Raw genomic sequence first — 23,850 nt, 5'->3', positions numbered from 1 at the left:
GCTAGGCAAGCGCTCTACCACTGAGCTAAATCCCCAACCCCCAGTTAACTTTTGAAAACCATTAAGAGTTTGCATCCAGGCCAGGCACAGTGGTGGTGCCCAACTTTAATCCCAGCACTCAGGGGCAGAGGCAGAAGGATCTCTGTGAGTTCAAGCGCAGCATGGTCTACAGGGAGTTCAAGAAAAACAGGGTTGCATAGAGAAACCCTGCCACAAGGAGGAAGAGGAGGAGGAAGAAGAGGAGAAAGAGGAGGAGGAGGAAGAGGAGGAAGAGGAGGAGGAGGAGGAGGAAGAGGAGGAGGAGAAGGAGCAGGAGGAGGAGGAGGAGAAGAAGTTGTTGAAGTTTGCAATTGATCTGATCTGTACCTTTTGTGGTTGAATTTTTTTGTTGATATGATATATATTTTATAACCCCAATAGTTAATAGACTCTCCCCTCTGTAGCTTTTCAGGAGTAATCTGTAACCCCCAGCAGGGCAGAATTCTTTGCTTCCTTAACTATTTTCTTGAAAGTATCTGCAACATAATCAACCAACAAATTATTATCCATGTAGTGATAAATAATGGATTGAGGGAATTGCCTGCAAGTTATTTCCAGTAGTTGACACATAAACTATTGACATCAAGTTGGACCGTGTAACATCCCTTATGGAAGAACTTTCCACTGATATCTTTTTATAGCTGGAGAATTATGATGGGTAGGTACTGGGAAAGAAACCTTTCTCTACCCTGCACTTGCAGGAAGATAGTAAAAAAACAATTTTTTAAATCAGTTACTATCATAGGCCATGACTTAGGTAATAAGGAAGGTAAAGGAATACCAGGCAGTAACGGACCCATTGGTTGGATTACTCTGTTCACTGCTTTTCAATCTCTTAACAGTATCCATTTTCATGGTTTCTTTTTTTATAGTAAATGCAGGAGAATGCCATGGGTTGGTAGACTCTTCTGTATGTTGAACCTCCAGCTCCTCTTGTACTAACTGTTCAAGTGCCTATATTTTTCCTTAGTTAAGGACCACTGGTCTAGCCACTCAGGCCTGTCAGTCAACCGTTTTAAGAGTAGGGTCCTAGGGCTGGAGAGATGGCTCAGTGGTTAAGAGCACTGGCTGCTCTTCCAGAGGTCCCAAGTTCAATTCCTAGCAACCACATGGTGGCTCACACCATCTGTAATGAGACCTGATGGCCTCTTCTGGAGTGTCTGGAGACAGTGGTATACATAAAATAAAAATAAATAAATCCTTCGGGGGTTGGGGATTTAGCTCAGTGGTAGAGCGCTTTCCTAGCAAGCACAAGGCCCTGGGTTCGGTCTCCAGCAAAAAAGAGTAGGGTCCTTAGTGCTTTAGCATCACCTCCGTTATAAATTTGGAAACTCAATCTCGGTTATGCCCTCTGTTTGGACAATTGGCACAGGCTTTGCTTTTGATGACATATATCAATACTTTCCTAAGGAGCATCTACCATTTCACCCCTTATTTCATCATAGGCTGTCCCTGGTATTGCAGCAATGTTAATCTGAGCACCCCACTATTGTAAAAGATCCCTTCCCCATAAACTTGTGGATATGTCAGCCACATAAAGTCCTAACTTTTTGATTTGACCTTTCAGTCCCACACATTTAGCCTGCCTCATGCTTTGTTTTACCTCAGATAGCTTTCCAATTCCTAGAAATTGGGTATAAAGACTTTTACACAAAGCTTTATAAAGGGGCTAGAGAGATGGCTCAGTGGTTAAGAGCACAGGTTGTTCTTCCAGAGGTCCTGAGTTCAATTCTCAGCAACCACATGATGGCTCACAACCATCTGTAATGGGATCTGATGCCCTCTTTTGGTGTGTCTGAAGACAGCGACAGTGTACTCTCATACATGAAGTAAATCTTTTAAAAACAAACTTTTGTGAACGATAGTTACACCAGCTCCCGTGTCCACCAAACCTTCTATTTCAATATCATTTACTTGCAATTTCAATTTTGGCCTCTGATCATTAACTATTGTTTTCCAGAACACACATTTTCTAGGACTTTCAAACCCTTTTGTTCTTCCCACAGGAACAGCTTTGCTTTTGATGTAGGGAAACAATGGCAGCTGAGCAGTCCTATCACCTAGGTTAAGTGCATCCACCCCTCTTTTTACATAGGCACTAATATTGATTTCTCCTTTGAAGTCTTCATCTATAATTCCTGGATGCACAATGCATCTTTGGGAAGTCAATTTACTCCTTCCCAAGACCATCCCTACTATCTCTGTGGACAAAGAGCCATAAACCCCAATAGTTGTTTTATAACATTGATAACAGTCACCCAGCAACTGGTCTTCTGCTACATTCATTCCCCTCTATTTTACTGTCCAATATTCACAGCTCTTTCCCCCCACTTTAACCATTGCAACTGCAGACCGGCTTCTAGTACAGCTTTCATCAAACCATTCCAGCCTTAGGGAATGATTTATTTTGAGTGGCCCAGTTATTTAGAATTTGTTTCACATAAGGGGAGTGCATCCTATATAAAATCATGACCCCTTTAAGTTGCCTTAGACTTATTACTTCTTTAGGACATCATTACCTTTCTCCACAGCATTCACAGGCAAATGCTACTGAGAAAACAGAAAGGTCATCTCTTAACCCCTGGGGTTGGTTTGAGATTAACCCTTTCTCTCTAAATCGGCTGTTTCATCAGCTTGTCCTCCAGCCTTTTCAGCTTCTCTCTGATCCTACTGCCCTTGAACCCAGGTTCTTTTCCTCTTTCCTCCTTGGAGAACTCCCAGTCTCTTGCTCAGTCACTGGGACTGAGCCTTTTTGTTCTCCCTTTTCCCAGTGCTCCTCACCTCTCCAGGGCTTCCTCTTCCACCAGCAGTTTTTTCAGGTGCAGCGAATTCTGCAACAACTTCAGAAAAAAGAATGCAAAGCTACACCTTTTGTTTTCCCATTTCAGCTATTTTTTGTTTTTCAGCCCCCTCCCTTCCCACCTGCAATTTTTCCAGTTGCACAGCCATTCTCCCAACCTTTTAAAGAAGAAAAAGAGAAATGAACAAAACAAACAAAAACAGGATAATCCTCTCTGGGAACAAAGTAGAGGATATCCCAGCAGTAGCAGCCTCAATAAACTTTTTGCTGATCTCTTGAAAAAAAAATAATCAGGGGCTAAAGAGATGGCTCAGTGGTTAAGAGCACTGACTGCTCTTCCAGAGATTCTGAGTTCAATTCCCAGCAACCACATGGTGGCTCACAGCCATCTGGAATGGGATCCCATGACCTCTTCTGGAGCGTCTGAAGACAGAGACAGTGCACTAACATATATAAAATAAATAAATCTTTAAAAAATATATTTAGTACATGTATGTGACCATCCACAGTATGGAGGCCAGAGAACAACTAGTAAGAACTGCTTCTCTTCTACTCTCTAGGTTGTGGTTGGAGTCAAACACAGGTGATCACTCTTGACAGCAAGCACCTGCATACCCACTAAGCCATCTTGCTGGCCAGTTTGTTTGGAGAAAAGATCTCACTACATAGCCTAGAATGGACTCAAACTCATTGCAATCCTCCTACTACAATTTCCTGAGTAGTTGGGAAGACAGCCCTGTCCTAGCTGTCTTGGAATTTTGAGTCTAGGTCATTTCCCAGGCTTGAGAACCTCTCCGGCTATTTCCTGTAACCCCCCATCTGGGAGGTATACCAGTATGTAGAGTGGTTGCTTTGGGATGGTACAGTGTGCTAATGTCTTCCAATGGCTGCCAGACCTCATGGTGCCTGGCAGGTATAGATAGAAGTTACACAAGTGCCTCTCATTATACTTTGATTGGACAACCCTACTGTCAATCAACAGAGATGAGTCAATGAATCCCTGCAATCAGCATTATAACACTAATTCTGAGGATGACTTTCAGAGACACCCTGACACTCACAAGCTTAATGGCCACTAGAGAGATAATCAATTGGTGAGGTGAAGAATGAGACTAAAGATAGTACCATCTTTGCAGGCTCTGGCTCATGCCATCTAGGGACTGACCTTAGAGTGTAGTCTTTTTATACATTTTTTTTTTGTTCTTTTTTTCGGAGCTGGGGACCGAACCCAGGGCCTTGCGCTTGCTAGGCAAGTGCTCTATCACTGAGCTAAATCCCCAACCCCTCTTCTTATACATTTAAGCAGAGTAAAACATTAGGAAGGGGTTTTCACACGACAATTCTCATAATGAAGCTATTGGGATGGCTACACTGCAGTTCCCTTGCAAAGTAGCAAAGCATCTGTCAACTTTACAATAAGAATGAATTCTTAGGCCAGGTGGTGTTGGTGCATGTCATTAATCCCAGCACCCCTGAGGCAGAGAGCAGAGGCAGAGGCAGAGGCAGAGGCAGACGCAGACTCAGACTCAGACGCAGACGCAGACACAGAGGCAGAGAGGCAGAGGCAGAGGCAGAGGCAGAGGCAGAGGCAGGAGGCAGGAGGCAGAGGCAGAGGCAGAGGCAGAGGCAGAGGCAGAGGCAGAGGCAGAGGCAGAGGCAGAGTTCCAGGTCAGGCAGGGCTACACAGAGAAACCCTGTTTCCAACCCCATCCATGAACTTCCCAAAGAATAGATTCTGTTGGCTTATAAAGAGAGCTCAGGGCTAGGGCCTAGTGTAATGAGGATTTTGCAATTTTGGTTTCTTAAAAAACAAAAACAAAAACCCACAGGATTGTGGGAAGGGGTGACTTGGAGCAGAGCAGTGAACTGGATATAAAGTGAATAAGTTTTTAAAAAAAGAATTATAAGAATATGCTTTTGTGGGCTGGAGAGATGGCTCAGTGATTAAGAGCACTGATTGCTCTTCCAGAGGGGTCCTGAGTTCAATTCTCAGCAACCACATGGTGGCTCACAACCATCTGTAATGAGATCTGATGCCCTCTTCTACTGTGTCTGAAGACAGTGACAATATATATATATATATATATATATATATATATATTTTTTTTTTTTAAATCAAACATGCTTTTGTTTTTAATCCCAGGTTTGGGACATGGTGCTGCTTCAGACTGTCCCCAGCAGCTGATTATGATTTGCCTTGTGCTCTAGCAGGGGAGTGATTTTGCCAGCTGCAGATAGTTTTTTTTCCATTGCATGATGTCTGGAATTCTGGGGTGGGGATTGGGGGTTAGAGTGTGTATCAATGCTAGGTCCCTGAGAGGCAAAGTGAGTTGTTTGTTGTTTGTTGGTGGTCATGGTTTGTTAAGTTGTTGTGTACATAGAAGAAACAACAAGAAGAAAGAGTTAGATATCCTGAAGGCAAAAATCAAACTTGCCCCTAAGGAACACCCCTAATCAGCAGGAAATAGTCTAATGATATCGTTACCTCTTTCCTACCCTTTATTCAGGGATCTCTTTCCTTTCCCCTCTTCTCTAGTGTTAGGTGGTTGAAAGAATAGAAAAGGGGTGGGAAGGGGAGAAGAAAGAAGAACCCACAAAGTAGCAAAAGACAGCTACGAGTGGCAGCCAGACCTGGGGCTAGGCAGAATGGGACACTTGATTTCAAAGAAGGAAACAGCACAGGAGGAAGGAGTGGATATTCCTTTATTTTATGAGTATACTGTATAAAGATTATTTATTTCATTTATATGAGCACACAGGCATATCTCTGTGAATCTGAGACCAACCAGGACTACACAGTGAGAGTGTCTTAAAAATCAAGCAAACTGCCTGGAGAGATGTTTCCGTTGTTAAGAGCACTGACTACCTTTCCAGAGAACTGGGGTTTGATTCCCAGCACCCACACAGCAGCTAACACCTATCTGCAACTCCAATCCCAGGGAGCTGACACCTTCCTCTGGCCTCACCAGGCACTTGGCACACATGCTATCAACAGATGTACATGCAGGAAAAACACCCATGCATAAAAATAATTAAATTAAAAGCTACATATCACGAGGACCATCTATACATTTTATTTAATCCTGCATACTCAAATACCATCTCAAGAACTGTTCCATGACATTCAGGTTGGCCTCAAACTCTAATGTAGCTGAGGATGGCTCTGAACTCATGGTCTTCCTGCCTCCATCTTCCCAGACTGGTCCCAGACTTGCTGTGTGGCCAGGACCAACCTTAAACTCTTGATCTTCCTGATTGCCGTAAGATACCAGTATTCATCTGTGTTTACATGTTTACATGGGTGTACATGCATGTGTGTGGGCATGTGTAGAGGCCAGAATACATTCCTCAGTCACTGTCCACCTCTTCAGGGTTTTGTTGTTGTTGTTTGGTTGGTTGTTTGGTTTTTGTTTTGTTTTTGTTTTTGTTTTTGAGATGGAGTCTCTCGTGACCTGAAGTTCCCTGATTTGGCCAGTAAACCCCAGGGATCTGTCTGTCTGTACCTTTCTAGTGCTGGAAATTCAAGCATCACAATGTGTAGCTTTTCTTTTTGAGATGTGGGTCCAGGGGGGATTGAACTCAGCCTGTCAGGCTTGGTGGCAAGCACCTTTACACACTGAGCAATCTCCCAGCCCTAGATACTCATTCTCTCCCCCACTCTTACATTATCTGTTTTTGTTATTTGTTTATTGGGTTTTCTGGGTTTTTGAGACAGGATTATACTCTGTGTAGCTCTGGCTATCCTGGAACTCACTCTTCCAACTCACTCCACAGACCAGGCTGACCTTGAACTGGGAGATCTACCTGCTTCTGTCTCTGAGGGATTAAAGGCATGCACCACCATCACCCAGCAAATTTTCTTTGAGATTTCATTATTTTTGTTTCACGTATATGAGTATTTTGCTTGCACATCTGTCTGTACACCACCTTGTGTGCCTGGTGCTCTCAGGGGCCAGAGGAGGTCACCAGGGTCCCAATACTCTGTGACTGGAGTTATAGATGTTTAGCAGCAGCAAGTACTCCTAAGACACTGACCCAATGCTACAGCACCCTGGATTCTTTTCTTTTTGTTTAAAGATATTTTATGTATATGAGTACACTGTCACTGTCTTCAAACACACCAGAAGAGGGGGGTCAGATCCCATTACAGATGGTTGTGAGCCACTGTGTGGTTGCTGGGAATTGAATTCAGAACCTCTGGAAAACCAATCAGTTTTTTTGTTTGTTTGTTTTTTCTCCATCTTTATTAAATTGGGTACTTCTTAATTACATTTCAATTGTTATTACCTTTCCCCATTTCCATGCAAACATCCCCCAACCCCTTCCCCTCCCCTTCTATATGGGTGTTCCCCTCCCCACCCTCCCCCTATTACCGCCCCCTCCCAACAATCCCATTCACTGGGGTTCAGTCTTGGCAGGACCAAGGGCTTCCTTCCACTGGTGCTCTTACTAGGATATTCATTGCTACCTATGAGGTCAGAGTCCAGGGTCAGTCCATGTATAGTCTTTTGGTAGTTGCTTAGGGTTGGTTGGTATTATTGTACATATGGGGTCTCAAGCCCCTTCAAGCTCTTTCAGTCCTTTCTCTGATTCCTTCAACGGGCCTCCTGTTCTCGGTTTTGCTGCTGGCATTCGCCTATGTATTTGCCATATTCTGGCTGTGTCTCTCAGGAGAGATCTACATCTGGTTCCCGTCAGCCTGCATTTCTTCGATTCATCCATCTTATCTAGTTTGGTGACTGTATATGTATGGGCCACTGTATATCTAGTTTGGTGACTGTATATGTATGGGCAGGCTCTGAATGGGTGTTCCTTCTGCCTCTGTTTTAATCTTTGCCTCCCTATTCCCTCCCAAGGGTATTCTTGTTCCCCTTTTAAAGAAGGAGTGAAGCATCCGCATTTTGGTCATCCTTCTTGAGTTTCATGTGGTCTGTGTATCTAGGTTAATTCGAGCATTTGGGCTAATATCCACTTATCAATGAGTGCATACCATGTGTGTTTTTCTGTGATTGAGTTACCTCACTCAGGATGATATTTTCCAGTTCCATTTGCCTATGAATTTCATAGTAATTGTTTTTGATAGCTGAGTAGTATTCCACTGTGTAGATGTACCACATTTTCTTTTCTTTTTTTTTTTTTTTTTTTTTTCTTTTTTTTTTTCGGAGCTGGGATCGAACCCAGGGCCTTGCGCTTCTAGGCAAGCGCTCTACCTCTGAGCTAAATCCCCAACCTCACATTTTCTGTATCAACAATCAGTGTTCTTAACTGCTAAGCCATCCTTCCAGCCCCCTGGATTCTTTATTTATTTATTTATTTATTTATTTATTTATTTATTTATTTATTTTTGCGCACCTTTAATCCAGCACTCAGGACAGTCAGGGCTACACAGAAAAACATGTCTTGAAAAGCCAAGGGCTGGAGAGATGGCTCAGCGGTTAAGAGCACCCAACTACTCTTCCAGAGGTCCTGAGTTCAATTCCCAGCAACCACATGGTGGCTCACAACCATCTGTAATGGGATCTGATGCCCTCTTCTCCTCTTCTGGTGTGTCTGAACACAGCTACAGTGTACTTATATATAATAAATGAATAAATCTTTAAAAAAAAAGACAGACAAGCCAAAAAAAGGGGCTGGAGAACCAAAAAAAGCCCAGTCCACTGTGTGCTCTAGGCTGGATCGAGGGAGCTGTACAATCAAAGCCAGGGCTGGAAGAGTCCACTGAGTTCTACAGGGGAGAGCCGAGCCAGGATCTGTTCTCTCCCATACCCCTCTCTGTGACCCAGTGGTTAGGCCCTTTGTGACCCAGGCCAGGAGCTAGAGACCCTGACCACCAGGGGGGGGCGGGCAGAGTAGATGGTGAGTCTCCCCCTGGGAGCAGGCCCCCCCGCGCCATGGCAAGCGTGGTGGTGAAGACAATCTGGCAATCCAAAGAGATCCACGAAGCGGGGGACCCACCTGCGGGGGTGGAGAGCCGCGCCCAGCTGGTCCCGGAAGCTCCCGGGGGGGTGACCAGCCCTGCCAAGGGGATAACAAAGAAAAAGAAGGCCGTGTCCTTCCATGGGTGGGTTTCCTGCACCCTGTTGATGATAAGTCTAGTGCCCAGCAAAGCATGGATGCTGAGGGCAAAGAGAGACGAGGAAGAGGACATTACAGAGGCGGTAGGGGAAGAAGGTAGTGTGGGTTGAGGGGAGAGTCAGGGAAAGTGATGGAAGGAAGCGAGCATGGGGCGGGGGCGGGGCTGAAAGGCAGCAGGGAAATGGTAGATGAAGAAATCAAGGAAGCAGGAGGTCAATGGCATCAGACGGTGCAGGTGCTGTGTTGTTGAGAGCATAAGGCCCGCCCTCTGGACCCCCCACCCCCATGTCCCCACTGTCTCCTGGATCATCTGCAGGGTGGAGCCCCGGATGTCCCACGAGCCGATGCACTGGTGCCTGAACCTCAAGCGGTCCTCAGCCTGCACCAACGTGTCCTTGCTCAACCTGGCTGCCATGGAGCCCGACTCCTCCGGTACAGACTCGACCACAGAGGACAGCGGTACACTGGCACTGCCAGGGCCACCTGCTTCCCCTACAACACCCTGGGCTCCAGAGGACCCTGACATCACAGAACTACTGGTGAGCAGATGACATGCGGGTGGTGGGCCACGGTCTACTCGATGGAGGTCCAATCTAGTTTAGGAGAAGTTACAGTCACTGCGACCTGAAGACAGGCTTTAATAACCATATCAGGAAATGTCTCCTGGGAGTAGGGGTACAGCTCAGCGGTTGAGCATTTGGCTAGCAAGTGCCCTGGGTTTCATTCTGAACAACGCAAGAGAGAATACACTGGCCCCATTGAGTCACACAAACCTTGTCATTTATTTACTCTTTAGACGGGGTCTCACTTCTTAGTCCAGTCTGGCCTTGAATTTGCAGGCCTCCTGCCTCAGCCTTCCAAGTAGCTGGGATGGATGAGAGGCCTGAATCCACACACCCAGCTTTTGATAAATATTCCCTTGAAAGCCTGAGATGTCAGGGGTAGGGAAGAGACAACTCCACACTGTCACCTCAGCTGCTCGAAGCATTATCTTTGCTGTTGACTTTGTTTTGGGGAGAAGATCTTATTATGTAACTCTGGTCTGCAACTCTATATGTTGACCAGACAGGCCTGGAACTCACAGAAATCCTCCTGCCTCTGGCTAGAATTAAAGACATGTACCACCACACCCAGACTGAGGTATTTTCTTGGTCTCCCAGGGGCCTGACTCAGGCCAAACTGAGGTTTGAGGCTTCTGTGTAGAAAACAAAACAAAACAAAACAAAAAACAAAACAGAACTAGTGGGTTTATGTGGCAGAGCCAGAGGTTTCATTAGAAACATTTAATACAGACTTTAATTATGCCAGTTAGGAGGAGGGGTGCTCAAAGGGAAAACAAGATCCACTCAAGTGTGAGTATTGCCTTACCAAGGGAGAATTCCAATGAAGTGTTCCAGCATCAGCCATACAGTCCATTCTGGGATCTCTCAGGTTATATCTCTGAAGGTTGCTAAGAAAGGTTTTTTTTTCTGACTTCTGAATTGGTTCTTTAGGTGGTTTGGGGAGGGGCTCGGCCCCACAATGCATTTGTGGAGATCAGAGGATAGCTTGGACCAGTAGGTTCTTTCCTTCCATGATGTGGAACCCAAGGTCAGAACTCTGGTCTTGAGGCCAGGTGCTTCACCCTTTACCTGCTGAGTCAGCTTGTCTGCCCGCCCCCTCCTGGTTTTTTAAGACAGGAGTTCTCCGTGTAGCCTTGGCTGTCTTATAACTCATTCTGTAGATCAGTTGACCTTGAACTCACAGAAATTGCATGCCTCTGCCTCTCAAGTGCTGGGTCTAAAGGCATAGCCTCTCTCTCTCTCTCTCTCTCTCTCTCTCTCTCTCTCTCTCTCTCTCTCTCTCTCTCTCTCTCTGTGTGTGTGTGTGTGTGTGTGTGTGTGTTGCCCAGGGAGACCAGAAGAGGGTGTCAGATCCTCCTGAAACTGGAGATACAGATGATATTGAGTTGCTAAGTGGATTCTGGAAACCAAACCTCGTCTTCTGCAAAATCAGCCAATGCTCTTAGCCACTAGGCCTTTTCTTTCTTTTTTTTTTTAAAGTTACATTTATGCTTCTGTGTGAGGTGGGGCACATGTATGCTATACACAAATGAGACGAGAGGGCAACTTAGTGAAGCTCCCCTTCATTGAATGGGTCTGGGATCAAACTCAGGTCATATTCAACCAGTAGGCCATCTCATCACCTCAGATCTGCTTTCTGTAGCTTCTGCCTTACTGAACAGGTCTATCTTGAGCTATCTAAGGTTCACAAGCCTCAGCCTACCTTGCCTGGAGATGGGGCACAAGAAGGCCTGAGCTGGGAGATTGGGAGGTCATCTTGTGAAGGTGACCAGGACAGGATGATGTCATTGTTTGAGATGTTAAACACTGTATACAGGTCAGTGTGATGGTTCAGTGGGTGCTTCGAAGCTTGACAACCTTCGTTCAGTCCTAGAAGCCCACATGTTAGAGAGAACCAGCTCCTGTGAGGTGTCCTCTGATCTCCTCACACATGCCCTGGCATCTAAGTGCTGAGACGGTAAATAAATGAGGGAAATATATAAATGACAGCCATGGTGTCTCAAACCCTGAATCCCAGCATTTGGAAGGCAAAACCAGGCTGCAACTTGGAGGCCAGCCTCAGCTACATCTTTTTTTTTTTCTTTTCTTTTTTTCGGAGCTGGGGACTGAACCCAGGGCCTTGTGATTGCTGGGCAAGCGCTCTACCAGTGAGCTAAATCCCCAACCCCTCGGCTACATCTTAAGGAAAGAAATCTAAAGCAGAATCTGCTAGAGATTCAATCGTAGTCTGTGAGTCTTGGAGAGCAGAGAACATGTCCCACTGTGAGAAACAATTTAATGAAGACATAGGCCGTACGAAATAGCAGATTCCAAGACAGAAAGCTAGGCCCATCTCCAGAGGCTGTCCTTAGAAGGAAGGGGAAGTCTATTCACTCATGCCTGAGCCTGGGTGTGGCAGCCAGCCCACAGCCCCAAATACTGTCAGCAGGAATAGTTATTTCTGTCAGTATTGAGCATCGTTTCTCTGTTGATGAAGCTCTGGAGGCCCAGAGAGGTTAAGTAGCACAAGCAAGGTCACAGAGCAGCTTAGGGAGTCACAAAGAGGGTTGGGGTGATAATCTGCACTGTCGGGGACAGTAAAGGACACTGGACACCCTGAAGAAGAGTAGTCAACGTGGCTTTGCAGAAAAGAGAACATAGGCTGAAACTTGAAGCTGAAATAATGTATTCTCCTTGTAGAAAACCAGGGAAAGGTGTTGCAACCACCAGGAGCAGCATGTGCAAAGCCACAGGGACTGAAAAGAGTCTGGGAAGGAAGGGACAGGGCTGTGGTGTATGGAAAAGATGGGGCTGGACACTGCCCACATAGGCTGCAAAGCATGGGTATTGTCCCAAGGGGTCATAGGGAGTCCTTGTGGATTCAGTAGGGAAAGGAGAAGCAATCCATTTGCTGCTATCCTCTTGTGTGCTATATCGGGTGATGTCACCTCCCCCTATCAGAGCATCTGTAAGGGAGTTGGTATATTGACCCAGTTTAAAGATAAAGAGAAAATTAACCAGGTTATAGAAGGCAGAGTCATTCCCAAGGTCAAAAGGCTCTGGAGTGTTTGTTAAGACCCAGAGGCTAAATTAGAAGGCTGCTGGGTTTAGTACCAAAGAAAACTCCTTCCTTCCCCAAGACTTCCCTGCAGTATGTGCAGGGGAGAGGAGGCAGAAGCAGTGGGGCTAGTACTGGATAGGAAACCAGGCACAGAATAGACTCAGACCTCCCTCCTCCCCCACCCCAGTGCCTTCCAGTGGTTCTCATGTGAGCCTAGAGCCTGATGCCTCCCTGAAGAGCTATGAACATGTCCTCCGTGTCCTCCGAGGACCGATGACATCCAATCAGCTCTGGGCTGTGGGATTTTCGGGCTTTAAGGATGAAAGCTTCGTGAGCATGTGTGGGCCTCAAGCATCTTACTGCAGCTTCCTCCTCTCTGACAAGGAACTCGTGATCACATCAGGGGGCTGCAGAGAGCAGAGGGAAAGAGACAGAGTCTCAGAGAGAGAGAGAGAGAATGATAGAGACAGAGATAGAAGGGCAGAGACCAAGACCCAGAAGGACACAGACAGACAGCAGAGCCCCAGAGGACCATGGTGACCGGTCACCGTCGGTGTCCACTCCTAGTTTCTCTGGAGACAGAAATGCTGTGCGGAGACGGTGGTGCTCTTGGGTGGTCACGAGATGAATGACAGCAGTGAAGGCCACACTGACACACTTATCCCATTCTGTGGTGGCTCCTTAGTCCCTCCTGGACACACTATGCCATCTTCATTATTTTACTCTGGGGTAGAGATCTCATTATAGAGCTGGCCTGGAATGCACAGTCCTCTTTGCTCGGTGTCTAAGCGCTGGGGCCACAGGCATGCACCACCATTGCCAACTCTTGCTGTGTTGTGTCCCTTGATTTTTTTTTCAGACAGAGCCTCATGCATCCTAGGTTGGCTTCAAACTCTCTTTGTAGCCAAGGATGACCTTGAACTCCTAATCACACTGCCTCCACCTCGAGAGCGCAGGTGTGCACCACCACGCCAGGTCTGTACAAGACTGGAAATGGAACCCAGCCCTTTGTGTGTGTCCGGCGAGCACTCCCAACTGGGCTACTGCCCTCAGAGTCACTCTGTACTGGAGGACTGCCTTGAACTTCTTCTGACCGTCCTGCATCCACCGCCATGCCAACATGGGTCACTAGGTTTATCAATCAAGATATTGATCACCCTGTGGCTATAGATCCAGCCATATGGCCATCCCTTACTATCATAGCTATGTAGCCTTATCTCCCACTTTCAGGGAAGGGTAACAGAGAGGCTCCAGGCAGGATCATGCTGTCAGGGGCTGTAGAGCACAGTGGTAGCTCATGGCAGAACACGGCTTCCTCACCTGTGTGTAACTCTTCAGCTGCCTGCCTTCTCCTCTCTCCTCCAAGGACCCCGAGTACCCCTTCCCATAATTTGAATCAGTCATCTTGTGATGGTGGCTACCAGTCACAGCTATATTGCACAGGAAGGAAAACTGAGGTACACCCGGCTGTGATGCTCTCCCCAAAGTCACCCGGGGAAGTAAAATGAGCTGGCCCAGGGTAAATGTTCTAAGTCTCCCAAAGAGCTCCCTACGGCAGACTCCTGAGTCTCCGGTTCAGAAAGTCATTTGCATATGATCTAATGCTTTTGAAAGTTGTCCTGACACTTCACGCAGACCATCGGGGAATGGCTAAGTTGGAAGGTGTGGCACAGGGCCATGACAGGGTACAGTCAACATTTCTGCCAGAGCGGGTTAATATTTTGTCCCTGGCCATAGTCCTCAGATGGGGTGAGAATATGGTTGGCATTTCATCCAGGACTTAACCTTTGGGTGGAATGAGGTTGCGGTAGAAATCACATCCATGGATATGGGGTGCGATCGCTTCTGTGAGGACCGTAGGCCTCTGGTGAGAGGTCCATGCAGTCGCTATTACGATTAGTGCTATACATATCTGATGGGATCAGTGTGCAGTCAACGTTTTGGCCAGGGCTGAATTCTTTTGATGGCTTGGCTAGGGTTGGAAGATGCCCCAAGACATTGCCCTGACTCAACTCCTTTCTGGCTTCTGAGTGGAGACCTAGGCTTTTGGCCATAGAGGCTGCTTCTCCTTACACAGATGCTCACGACCTGGGAGCCAGCATTCCTCAGAACATTCCTCAACCTCCCAGACAACAGATGTGTGTCTCCATACCTGGCCCACCGCACCCATGAATTCTCACAGCTCGGCAGTAGTGCTGTGTGCACGCAGAAGGCAGAGGCAGGCAGATCTGAGTTCAAGGCCAGTCTATTTACAGAGCAAGTTCCAGGGCAGCCAGGGCTACACAAAGAAACTGTCTTAACACCCCCCCCCCTAAAAAAATGTCTGGAGGCCCTGGAGCTCACTATGTAGACCTTACTTTGCCTCCTGATTTCTGGCTTAAAGGTGTGTCACATGCCTAGCCACTGACAGACCTTAAAACAATGTCTTCATTACAAAAGAAATATGTTTTCTTCATTTTACAGTCAAAGAAACTTGTTATTATCGTAGTTTTGGTTTGGTTCTTTTTTTTTCTTTTTTTTTTTTAAGATTTATTTTTAAAGTATACAGTGTTCTACCTGTATGTCTTCATGCCAGAAGAGGGCACCAGATCTCTTTATAAATGGTTATGAGCCATGTCATAGATGGGAATTGAACTCAAGCCCTCTGGAAGGGCTCTGCTGCTGCTCTTAACTTTTGAGCCATCTCTCCAGCCCTTGTTTTTGTTTTTAAAGAGAGGGTAGAGTCTCTATGCCACAGCTACTTAGACAGATCTCATGGTCTCTATCTGATGATCCAAGATGATTGTCACTTTATACTTCAGAGAGTGGGAGGACAGGAAAGGAGGAGGGATTTTGTGGGTACACGTTTGCATCTGGAACCCACGGTCTTGTGCATGCAGGCAAGTACTCTGTCGTTGAGTCACACCCCAGCCCCTCACTGGGGGATTCCAAGGAGTGGCTTTACCATTGAGCCATACCCTCACCTCCAACGGGGAAAACCTAGGCATTTTCTTGAAACTGTCTTCCCCTCTTACTTGTCCCAGCGCACTGTGAGGAATATTAGTCTCCTTCTGGCTTTACAAAACAAGGGACTAAATTCGAGGATGCCACCTTTTGCCCAAAGCCACAAACCCATCTAGAACAAAACCAAACTGAAAACACAGCCTGCTACCTCTAGAATTTTCTTGGTGTTGAACTCTCCCGTTTTTCACCAGAGTGGGGTCAACAGTGGATTGGTACGTGCCAAAGACTCCATCACCAGCTTGAAGGAAAAGACCACGCGGGTTAATCAGCATGTTCAGACACTGCAGGTAGGCTACGGGAGGATCCCTATACCCTTGCCTGTGGCCTCTTCCTCCAGAACTAAGTTCCTGGCTTGTAGCCACCTTTCTCCATTGCGCATGCCCAACCCTTAGGAGGCTAAGACGCTGCTCCCGGTATAAACTTTAACCCTGCCTCCCTTCCATGGTCAAGAGCGAGTGCTCTGTGCTGAGTGAGAATCTGGAAAGAAGGCGGCAGGAGGCAGAAGAGTTGGAGGGGTACTGCAGTCAATTGAAGGTGAGCCGCTGTGGAAGGAACCGGTTGGGGAGAAAGGGATGAGAGAAGCAGAGACCACGGAGGGCTTGGGATGTGGCTCAGTTGGTAGAATGCTTGCCTAGCGTGCAGAAAACCTCGGGTTCAGTCGTAGTGTGGCATTAAGCCTGAGTTGGGTAGAATACACGTCTGATTTCAGAACTTGAAAGTCCAAGATTCTTTTCAGATATATAACGAGTTGGAAGCGGGGTGGGTATATGAGACCCTCTCATGGCTACCAAAAAAAAGTCACTCTCTTCTGGCTTTCATGGCCACTGCACGCATTATTGCACATACACTTATATACATATACACAGGCAAAACACCATACATATACGAATTTTTTTTTCAAGACAGGGTTTCTCTGTGTAACCCTGGCTGTCCTGAAACTAACTCTCTAGACCAGGCTGGTCTCAAACTCAGAGATCCACCTGAGTCTGCCTCCCGAGTGCTGGGATTAAAGGCATCCGCTGCCATGGCTGCCGCTGCCACCGCCACCATCATAAGACATTTTCAAAAAAAATTTTTTTTAATTTAAAAATTTAAAACAAAAGGAGCACAGGAGAAGGGGGATGATCAACGGGGTAGTGCAGTACAGGCTTGGCTAGGAAGGAAGCTTGGTTGGGAAGTGGATGAGTCCTACATAGGGCAGATGCTATGCAAAAAACGAGGCTGAAGGTGGGGGGCAGAACCGGAATGGGAAGGTAGGGCCCCCGCCCTGATGTCCTGACCCAGGAGAACTGCCGCAAGGTGACCCGTTCAGTGGAAGACGCTGAAATCAAAACCAATGTCCTGAAGCAGAACTCTGCCTTGTTGGAGGTACGAGGGTATGGAGGGGGGTCCCAAGCTAGTGAGAAATTTGGGTGGAGTCTCGGGATGGGGGTTGGAGGAGCTATGGTGGACAAGGACAGGGGTGTAAAGGCTGCAGATGTTCCAGTGAACTGAGCTGGGTTTGGGACCTGGCTGTAGGGGTTGGATATCAAAAGTGGGAGGGCCCAGGGGAGGAGCCAAATAGGGCTTGCTGGGTGTGACCAGGGTGGAGCCTGGGGAAGCTTAGTTTGTCAAGGGTGTAGCCTGAAACGACTGGGTAGGCCGGGTCTAGAATGAAGACTTGTTAGCTCACTTTCCAACAAAACTTGGAGAAAGCTTGTTGCGATCCCTAAGAGGCAGGGACTGAGGCAGACAGGACAGGAGACGAGAGTGGTAGGTTGCCTGCAGCAGTAGAAACAGCTAGCAGAGTTTAGAGTAAATGTTATCTCCCCTCCTAAAGACAAGCAGGAGTTCAGTTAGACTTCAAGTGTACTTCCCAACTATCCTCTCTCTACACTACTTTGCAGTCTCGGGGATCCCTGGAGTGCAGTTAGCTGCGGGTGGTAAGTTGCCGATCACCTTGACTCATTGTCCTCCCTTGCCCAGGAGAAGCTAAGATACCTCCAGCAGCAACTGCAGGATGAGACGCCCCGGAGACAGGAGGCCGAGTTGCAGGAGCTGGAGCAAAAACTAGAGGCTGGCCTCTCCCGGCATGGCCTAGGCCCTACTACTCCCATTCAGGGCTGCTCCGGTCCTCCTGGTAGCCCGGAGGAACCCCCGCGGCCGCGAGGCCTGCCCTCCAATGGCTGGGGCATGGCAATCCGCGCAGGGGAGGGACCCTCGCTGAGCGAGCAGGAGTTGCAGAAGGTCTCCAGCGGCCTAGAGGAGCTGAGGTGGGCGGGGACTGGAGGAGGTGGGTGGATCAGGACCCAGGTGGAGCAAAGGGCGGGAGTTGGGAGGAGCTTCGAGGCTGGGTGGGCGGGACAGAGTGTATCCTAGTCGGGTTGTAGTGGATGAGAATTGGAAAAGCTTGATGTGGGAGGGGCTTAAGGGGGCTAAGCGATTGGGCACAGAAGCCCACTAGATGAGGATTGGGTGATAGCATATGTGGTACCGAGCTAATCCAATACACCAAGAAAAGGAAAATGAAAAGCAAAAACAAACAAACAAACAAACAAACAAAAAAGGGGGGGCTTGGGGATTTAGCTCAGTGGTAGAGTGCTTGCCTAGCAAGCGGAAGGCCCTGGGTTCGGTCCCCAGCTCCTCCGGAAAAAAAAAAAAGGAAAATGGTGGGAGGCAGGGAGTGGTGCATGCCTTTAATCCCTTAATCGCAGCACTGAGAGACAGAGTTCAATGCCAGCCTGGTCTACATAGAGAGTATCAGCACAACCTGGACTACAATAGACAAGACTGTGTTTTTTGTTTTTTTTTGTTTGTTTGTTTTTTGTTTTTTTGTTTTTGAGACAGGGTTTCTCTGTGCAGCCCTGGCTGTCCTGGAACTCACTCTGTAGATCAAGCTAGCCCTCAAACTCACAGAGCTCTGCCTGCCTCTGCCCCCCAAGTTCTAGGATCAAAGGTGTGCACCACCACAACCCGGCAACAGACCTTGTCTTTAAAACAAAACAAAAAGGAAAGAAAAGGGGTGCTGGAGAGATGGCGCAGTGGTTAAGAGCACTGACTGTTCTTCCAGAAGTCCTGAGTTCAAATCCCAGCAACCACATGGTGGCTTACAACCATCTGTAATGAGATCCGATACCCTCATCTGCTGTGTCTGAAGGCAGCGACTGTGTACTCATATAATAAATAAATCTTTAAAAAAAAGAAAAAGAAAGAAAAGAAAAAATAATTCGGTGATCTATTTGGGGCTAGGTCAACAAGGGCGTAGTCAAATCTATACCCAACCCTTTCTTCCCTTCTGATCCTCGCAGGAGGGAGGTGTCCTCGCTGGCAGCTCGGTGGCATCAGGAGGAGGGGGCGGTGCAGGAGGCCCTAAGGTTGCTGGGAGGCCTGGGCGGCCGTCTGGATGGCTTTCTGGGCCAATGGGAGCGGGCGCAGCGGGAACAAGCACAGTCCGCACGGGGTTTGCAGGAGCTGCGAGGACGAGCAGATGAGCTGTGCACTATGTAAGGGTTCAGCCGGTGCTGGAGGGCGCGCGGGGTCCTTGGGAGAGAGGAAGCAACCAACCGGAGGGTGGATCCTTGAGGAAGGAGGCTTGAGCTGGGGGCTAAGTGACCTAGATTCTCCAGTGAGAGGCTGGTGTGGCTCAAACTGAGCCCCTCCCTCACCCCTGCTCCGGATTAAGGGCTTGGCTTTGAAGTTGAGATCCACCAGTAAGGAATGAGTGTGGTTCAGCAGTAGCGCATTTGACTAGCAGAAGCCCTGGCTTCTATCCTCATCAGAGCCAGGCCCCGCAGGTATATAGGTTTCGGGTGCTGGAATAGTCCTGGCTATTCCAAGTTAGCCACATTGGTTGCTCTCCTACCTCAGGGTGGAGAGGTCAGCAGTGTCTGTCGCTTCACTGAGGAGCGAACTGGAGGCACTGGGCCCAGTAAAACCGATTCTGGAGGAGCTGGGACGGCAACTTCAAAACTCCCGAAGGGGACCTGACCATGTCTTGAACTTGGATCGTCCTGCCCAAGGTCCCTGTCCTCGATGTGCCAGGTATGGGGAGGGGTAACAACTGCACCACATTTAGGATTGATCACATTTAGGATTGATCGACAGTGTCATTGTGAGAGATAGGCTCCTGTGGGCTGCAGAACGAGTGCCCTGTTGCATTGTGGGAATATCTTCTCTACCCTTCCCACATGGTAAAAATTGGCTTCTTGTAGAGGGCAAAGGTTAGATGCACTGGTATTTGAGACTTGGTGCGTTTCCAGCACACTGTGGGAGGGCTGGGTCCTCTGTGACATAATACCAGGGGCACAGAGGGGTAGCTCAGTTAGGAAAGTGTTTGCCTTGCAAGCAGACAGGAGATCCCTGTACTGGTCAGTATAGTGACTCTAGGAACTCCAGATCCTGTACTATAAAATTAGACTCTGCCTTAAAAAGTAAGGTAGAAGGCTGGAGAGTAGCCGGAGGAGTCGAGCACCAACTGCTTTCCCAGAGGTGCTGAGTTCAATGGTGGTTCACAAATATCTGTAATTGTAGTCCTGTGGGATCCAATGACCTCTTCTGGTATGCAGGCCTACAAAACAACCATATACATAAGCAAATAAATCTGAAAAAAAACAAAAAAACAAAAATAAAAATAGTAGGGCTGAACGTGCTTGAGCACGCCTCTAATTGAGCACCGCCTGTAATTCCAGTTCCAGGAGATCCAACGCCTTCTTTTGGCCTCAGTCGGCACCTGTACACAGGTGCCATTCCATCACAGGTACACAAAGATAAACTAAATCTTAATAGAAAAGCAGAAGGCTGGAGAGATGGCTCAGGTGGTTAAGAGCCCACACTGCACTTTCAGAGTCCCAGTACCCACATCAGGTGACTCAGTCATTTATCACACCAGAGCTGGGGGAGTCCAATCCTACTGTGCTCTGCAGGCATGTCTTGCACACACACACACACACACACACACACACACACACACACACACACACACACACACACACACACACACGTATGCATAGATGAAAAAATAGGCTGGAGAGGTGGCTCAGAGATTAAGAGCACTGGCTGCTCTTCCAGAGGTCCTGAGTTCAATTCCCAGGCAGCCACCACAGAGCGGTTCAATAACCATCTATAATGAGATCTGCTGCCCTCTTCTGGCCTGCAGGCATACATGCAGGCAGAACACTTTTCTTAATAAGTAAACCTTAAAAACAATAAGTTGGAGTCGATTGAGCAAGACATTATCAACCTTTGATCTCCACACACATATACACACACGCAAAGTGAGACCTGGATGTGTTGTGGAAAGAGCCGGAAGTGGGTTTCCAGTACCACATAGGGTCAGGTTTGACTTATGCTGCGGCTAATGCCTGTTAGGGTGTTTAATGAGGCGTCTAAAGAAACAGGGCCAGGCCTGGCTTGTTCACATCTTTAATTCCAGCAGTCGGGAGGCAGAGGCAGGACATCTCTGTGACTTCCACTTCAGACTGGTCTACATGAGTTCCAGGACAGCTAGGGCTATGTAGAGAGACCCTGTCTCAAAAAACAAAAAGTAAAACAGCCAGATGGAGCCTAGTCCAGGGCCTCATCCACCTGGTGCCCATTCTTTACAGCCAGGGGCAGCAGTTATCCACGGAGTCCCTACAGCAGCTGCTGGAACGTGCGCTGACCCCACTGGTGGACGAAGTGAAGCAGAAGGGTCTGGCTCCTGCCTGCCCCAGTTGCCAGAGGCTACACAAGAAGATTCTGGTACCAGGGACCATGGGTTGCCATGACCCATGTTACTTTTGTGTTTTGCAGGGTTTGGGGAACCTATGGCAGGAAGGGGAGGCCAGCATGGGAACAGCAGGCTTTGCCTGTGTGCAGCCAAGACAGAGCTTGGGTTATAGCTCAGTCACTCTGCACCCTGGAGTGACACTTTATCCTGGGTCTGGGATATCACGGGACATGGGGGGGCAGAGTCTATTCTATAGCTCATGGAACATGGGCCTGATTTTCTGTAGCCCTTCAGGGAAGTGACTGGACTCAGAGGGACCCTTAATGCTAGACTGGGGTACCACATAAACCACAGTCCTATAGTTATTAGAACGTAAGGACCGATGCATTGTGGGACACGGAGAGCCAGTGGCCTGTGCAGTGATGGGATTGAGCAGCCCAGGAATACATGGGAGGTCAAGGCTTGGTGCACTGGGGAATATGGAGGTTAGTGCATGATAGGATTTTGGCCTCAGGGATGATGGGATATGAACTGTAGTGAGCTGCAGCCCCACTAGTACATATGAGAGCCTGGTAAACTGTGGGAATTAGAACATTGTAACACTAGGCACCATTCTTGTGACCGATGCTGGCATCACAGATGCAGGTCTTCTTGAGAATTATGGGATGTGGAAGGGCACCACAGGATGCTGGGATACACAAAATATAGGAAAATTCACAGGCACCAGGGGACAGTATTTGAGGTGTGATTCAGCTTGCAGGGACACAGGCCAGAGCATTAGGGACACTCACAGGCTTCTTGCCAGATGGAGTTGGGGAGACCAGTGAATTGTGAAATTCCCCGGGGCTAATTCCCAAACTCAAGGCCTGATGGGTTACTTTGGGTGGTATGCGGGCTCCGTGGGACCCTGCCCCTTGCCCTCCGCGACCCAGCTCCCCCTCCACCCCCAGCCCAGTCCAGTAAGCCCAGCGGCGCCTACACTCCTCTCCCCAGGAGCTGGAGCGCCAGGCCTTGGCCAAACACGTCAGGGCAGAGGCCCTGAGCTCCACCCTTCGGCTGGCCCAAGACGAAGCCGTTCGGGCCAAGAACCTACTGCTGACGGACAAGATGAAGCCGGAGTGAGGACGGAGGCAGAGGGCATGGGAGGAGGGTGAGGTCTCTGGATGGGGCCTGGCTCCTCCTCCTGCCTCTCACCCACCCTACCCCCAGCTGGGCCCCCCACAGTACTGATCCCCTCTTGGTCATCATTGCAGGGAGAAGGTGGCCACTTTGGACTATATGCATTTGAAGATGTGTTCCCTCCACGACCAACTCAGCCACCTGCCACTTGAGGGGTCCACAGGGGCAATGGGGGGAGGAAGCACTGGAGGGGCTCCCCCTAAACGTGGGGGTCCAGGCTCTGAACAATAAATGGCCTCTCATGCTGGCATGAATTCTGACTCTTGAGTTGGCATCAAAAAGCATAGTCATCAGGTGTGGACGCTGAAACAAGATTTCCATGGGATCTGGGTTACACAGTGACATCCTGTCCTAAAAGCCAAATGGGAAAGGCATACAGCTCACACTGTAGAGCACTTGCTGAGCTGGCTTGAAGTTCTGAGCTGACTTCCCACCTCCCAGGATGCACCTGTCAACGCCAGCCTTGACTACACAGGAAACCCCAAGCTAGCCTGTGCTTCATGAGGCTCTGCCTCAAGAGAACAAAGGGGCTGGAGAGATGGTTCAGTGGTTAAGAGCTCTGCTCTTCAAAGGACCCAGGTTCCAAACAGCCACGTGCCTGCTCACAATACTCCAGTTAGAGGGGATCTGCCGCCCTCTGCTGGCACCGAATGTACACTGCACAGAGTGCACACAAAGCACTGATCCACATAAAGTAAACGAACTTTAAACCAAGAGAAAGGGAAGAGGGGGAAAGGGGGAAAAGAAAAGACAGAGGAGGGAGGAAGAAGAGCAGAAGAAGAAGAGATTATGTCCTGAAGGCTGTGTGACAGACAGTCCTGCAGTTTTGCTGGCCCTCAGTCTTCCAAGTCCTGGAAGAGTCCTTCACCCCATTTTGCAGATGAGGCTGGTAAAATGATGACCCACTAATTCTCAGAGGCATTTGATTAAGAGGAAAGCCCTGTCACTGGTTTTGGTTCTGGTTTGCTTTGGTTTCTCTAGTTCTGGAACTCACTGTGTGAGGCCAGATGAGGCTAGCTTCGAACTCAGAGATCTCCCTGCCAAGCCCCCCATGCACACTTCAGGATTGGACCTTGCTATGTAGCTCAGGCTAGCCCAGAACTCAGCATCCTCCTACCTCTTGAGTTAGTTTTCAATAGTAGGATACAGTGGTACAGCCAGCACCTGGGAGGCAGACACAGGAGGGTCAAGAGCAGCCTGCCTGAGCTACAGGACACCCTGCCTCAATCCTTTCTCTCTGAAGGAAAGAATGGCTGTTCAGACTTTAGTTTGGAGATGGTCTGATGGGCCTTTAGTGTTGGGTGACAGGCACGGGGCTCATTGAGTGTGAGGAGCTGATCTGGTCTGGCCAGGGAGTTGAAATGGAGCCTGCTCAAGTGGTGGTGTGGGCTGTGGTTAAGGTGAAGACAACTGGGAAGCCAAGTTGGGGTGAAAGGGGTGCCCCATCCCCCCACTCCACCCATGC

The 23,850-nt window shown here is 48.3% G+C and overlaps 1 protein-coding gene across 2 annotated transcripts; it reads left to right on the top strand.

The window, feature by feature from the left end:
• Window positions 1–8,730: 8,730 nt before the first annotated feature.
• On the top strand, window positions 8,731–22,628 carry Tsks (testis specific serine kinase substrate). Of its 2 annotated transcripts, none has more exons than XM_032893702.1 (11): window positions 8,731–8,900; window positions 9,231–9,453; window positions 15,712–15,807; window positions 15,971–16,054; window positions 16,805–16,888; window positions 17,486–17,772; window positions 18,808–19,002; window positions 19,367–19,540; window positions 21,103–21,238; window positions 22,200–22,324; window positions 22,460–22,628. In XM_032893702.1, exons 1-11 carry the CDS (start codon window positions 8,731–8,733, stop codon window positions 22,614–22,616), a joined length of 1,731 nt encoding a protein of 576 aa, XP_032749593.1. In that variant the 3' UTR covers window positions 22,617–22,628. The 2 variants fall into 2 exon arrangements, with proteins under 2 accessions (XP_032749593.1, XP_032749594.1); XM_032893703.1 differs by having other exon boundaries at window positions 16,778–16,888.
• Window positions 22,629–23,850: the final 1,222 nt, after the last annotated feature.

Source organism: Rattus rattus, chromosome 2, assembly GCF_011064425.1.
Source record: "Rattus rattus isolate New Zealand chromosome 2, Rrattus_CSIRO_v1, whole genome shotgun sequence".
NCBI lineage: Eukaryota > Metazoa > Chordata > Mammalia > Rodentia > Muridae > Rattus > Rattus rattus.
Note: the sequence above shows the minus strand (reverse complement) of the source record. Positions and strands in the feature narration are given on the sequence as shown.

What these genes read in the sequence shown, in the direction of transcription:
- Tsks (XM_032893703.1), top strand. Translation starts at nt 8,731, where the DNA reads ATGGCAAGCGTGGTGGTGAAGACAATCTGGCAATCCAAAGAGATCCAC. An exon ending in AAGGCCGTGTCCTTCCATGG is followed by an intron (nt 8,901 to 9,230) that starts GTGGGTTTCCTG and finishes GATCATCTGCAG; the next exon opens with GGTGGAGCCCCGGATGTCCC. An exon ending in CCCTGTCCTCGATGTGCCAG is followed by an intron (nt 19,541 to 21,102) that starts GTATGGGGAGGG and finishes CATTCTTTACAG; the next exon opens with CCAGGGGCAGCAGTTATCCA.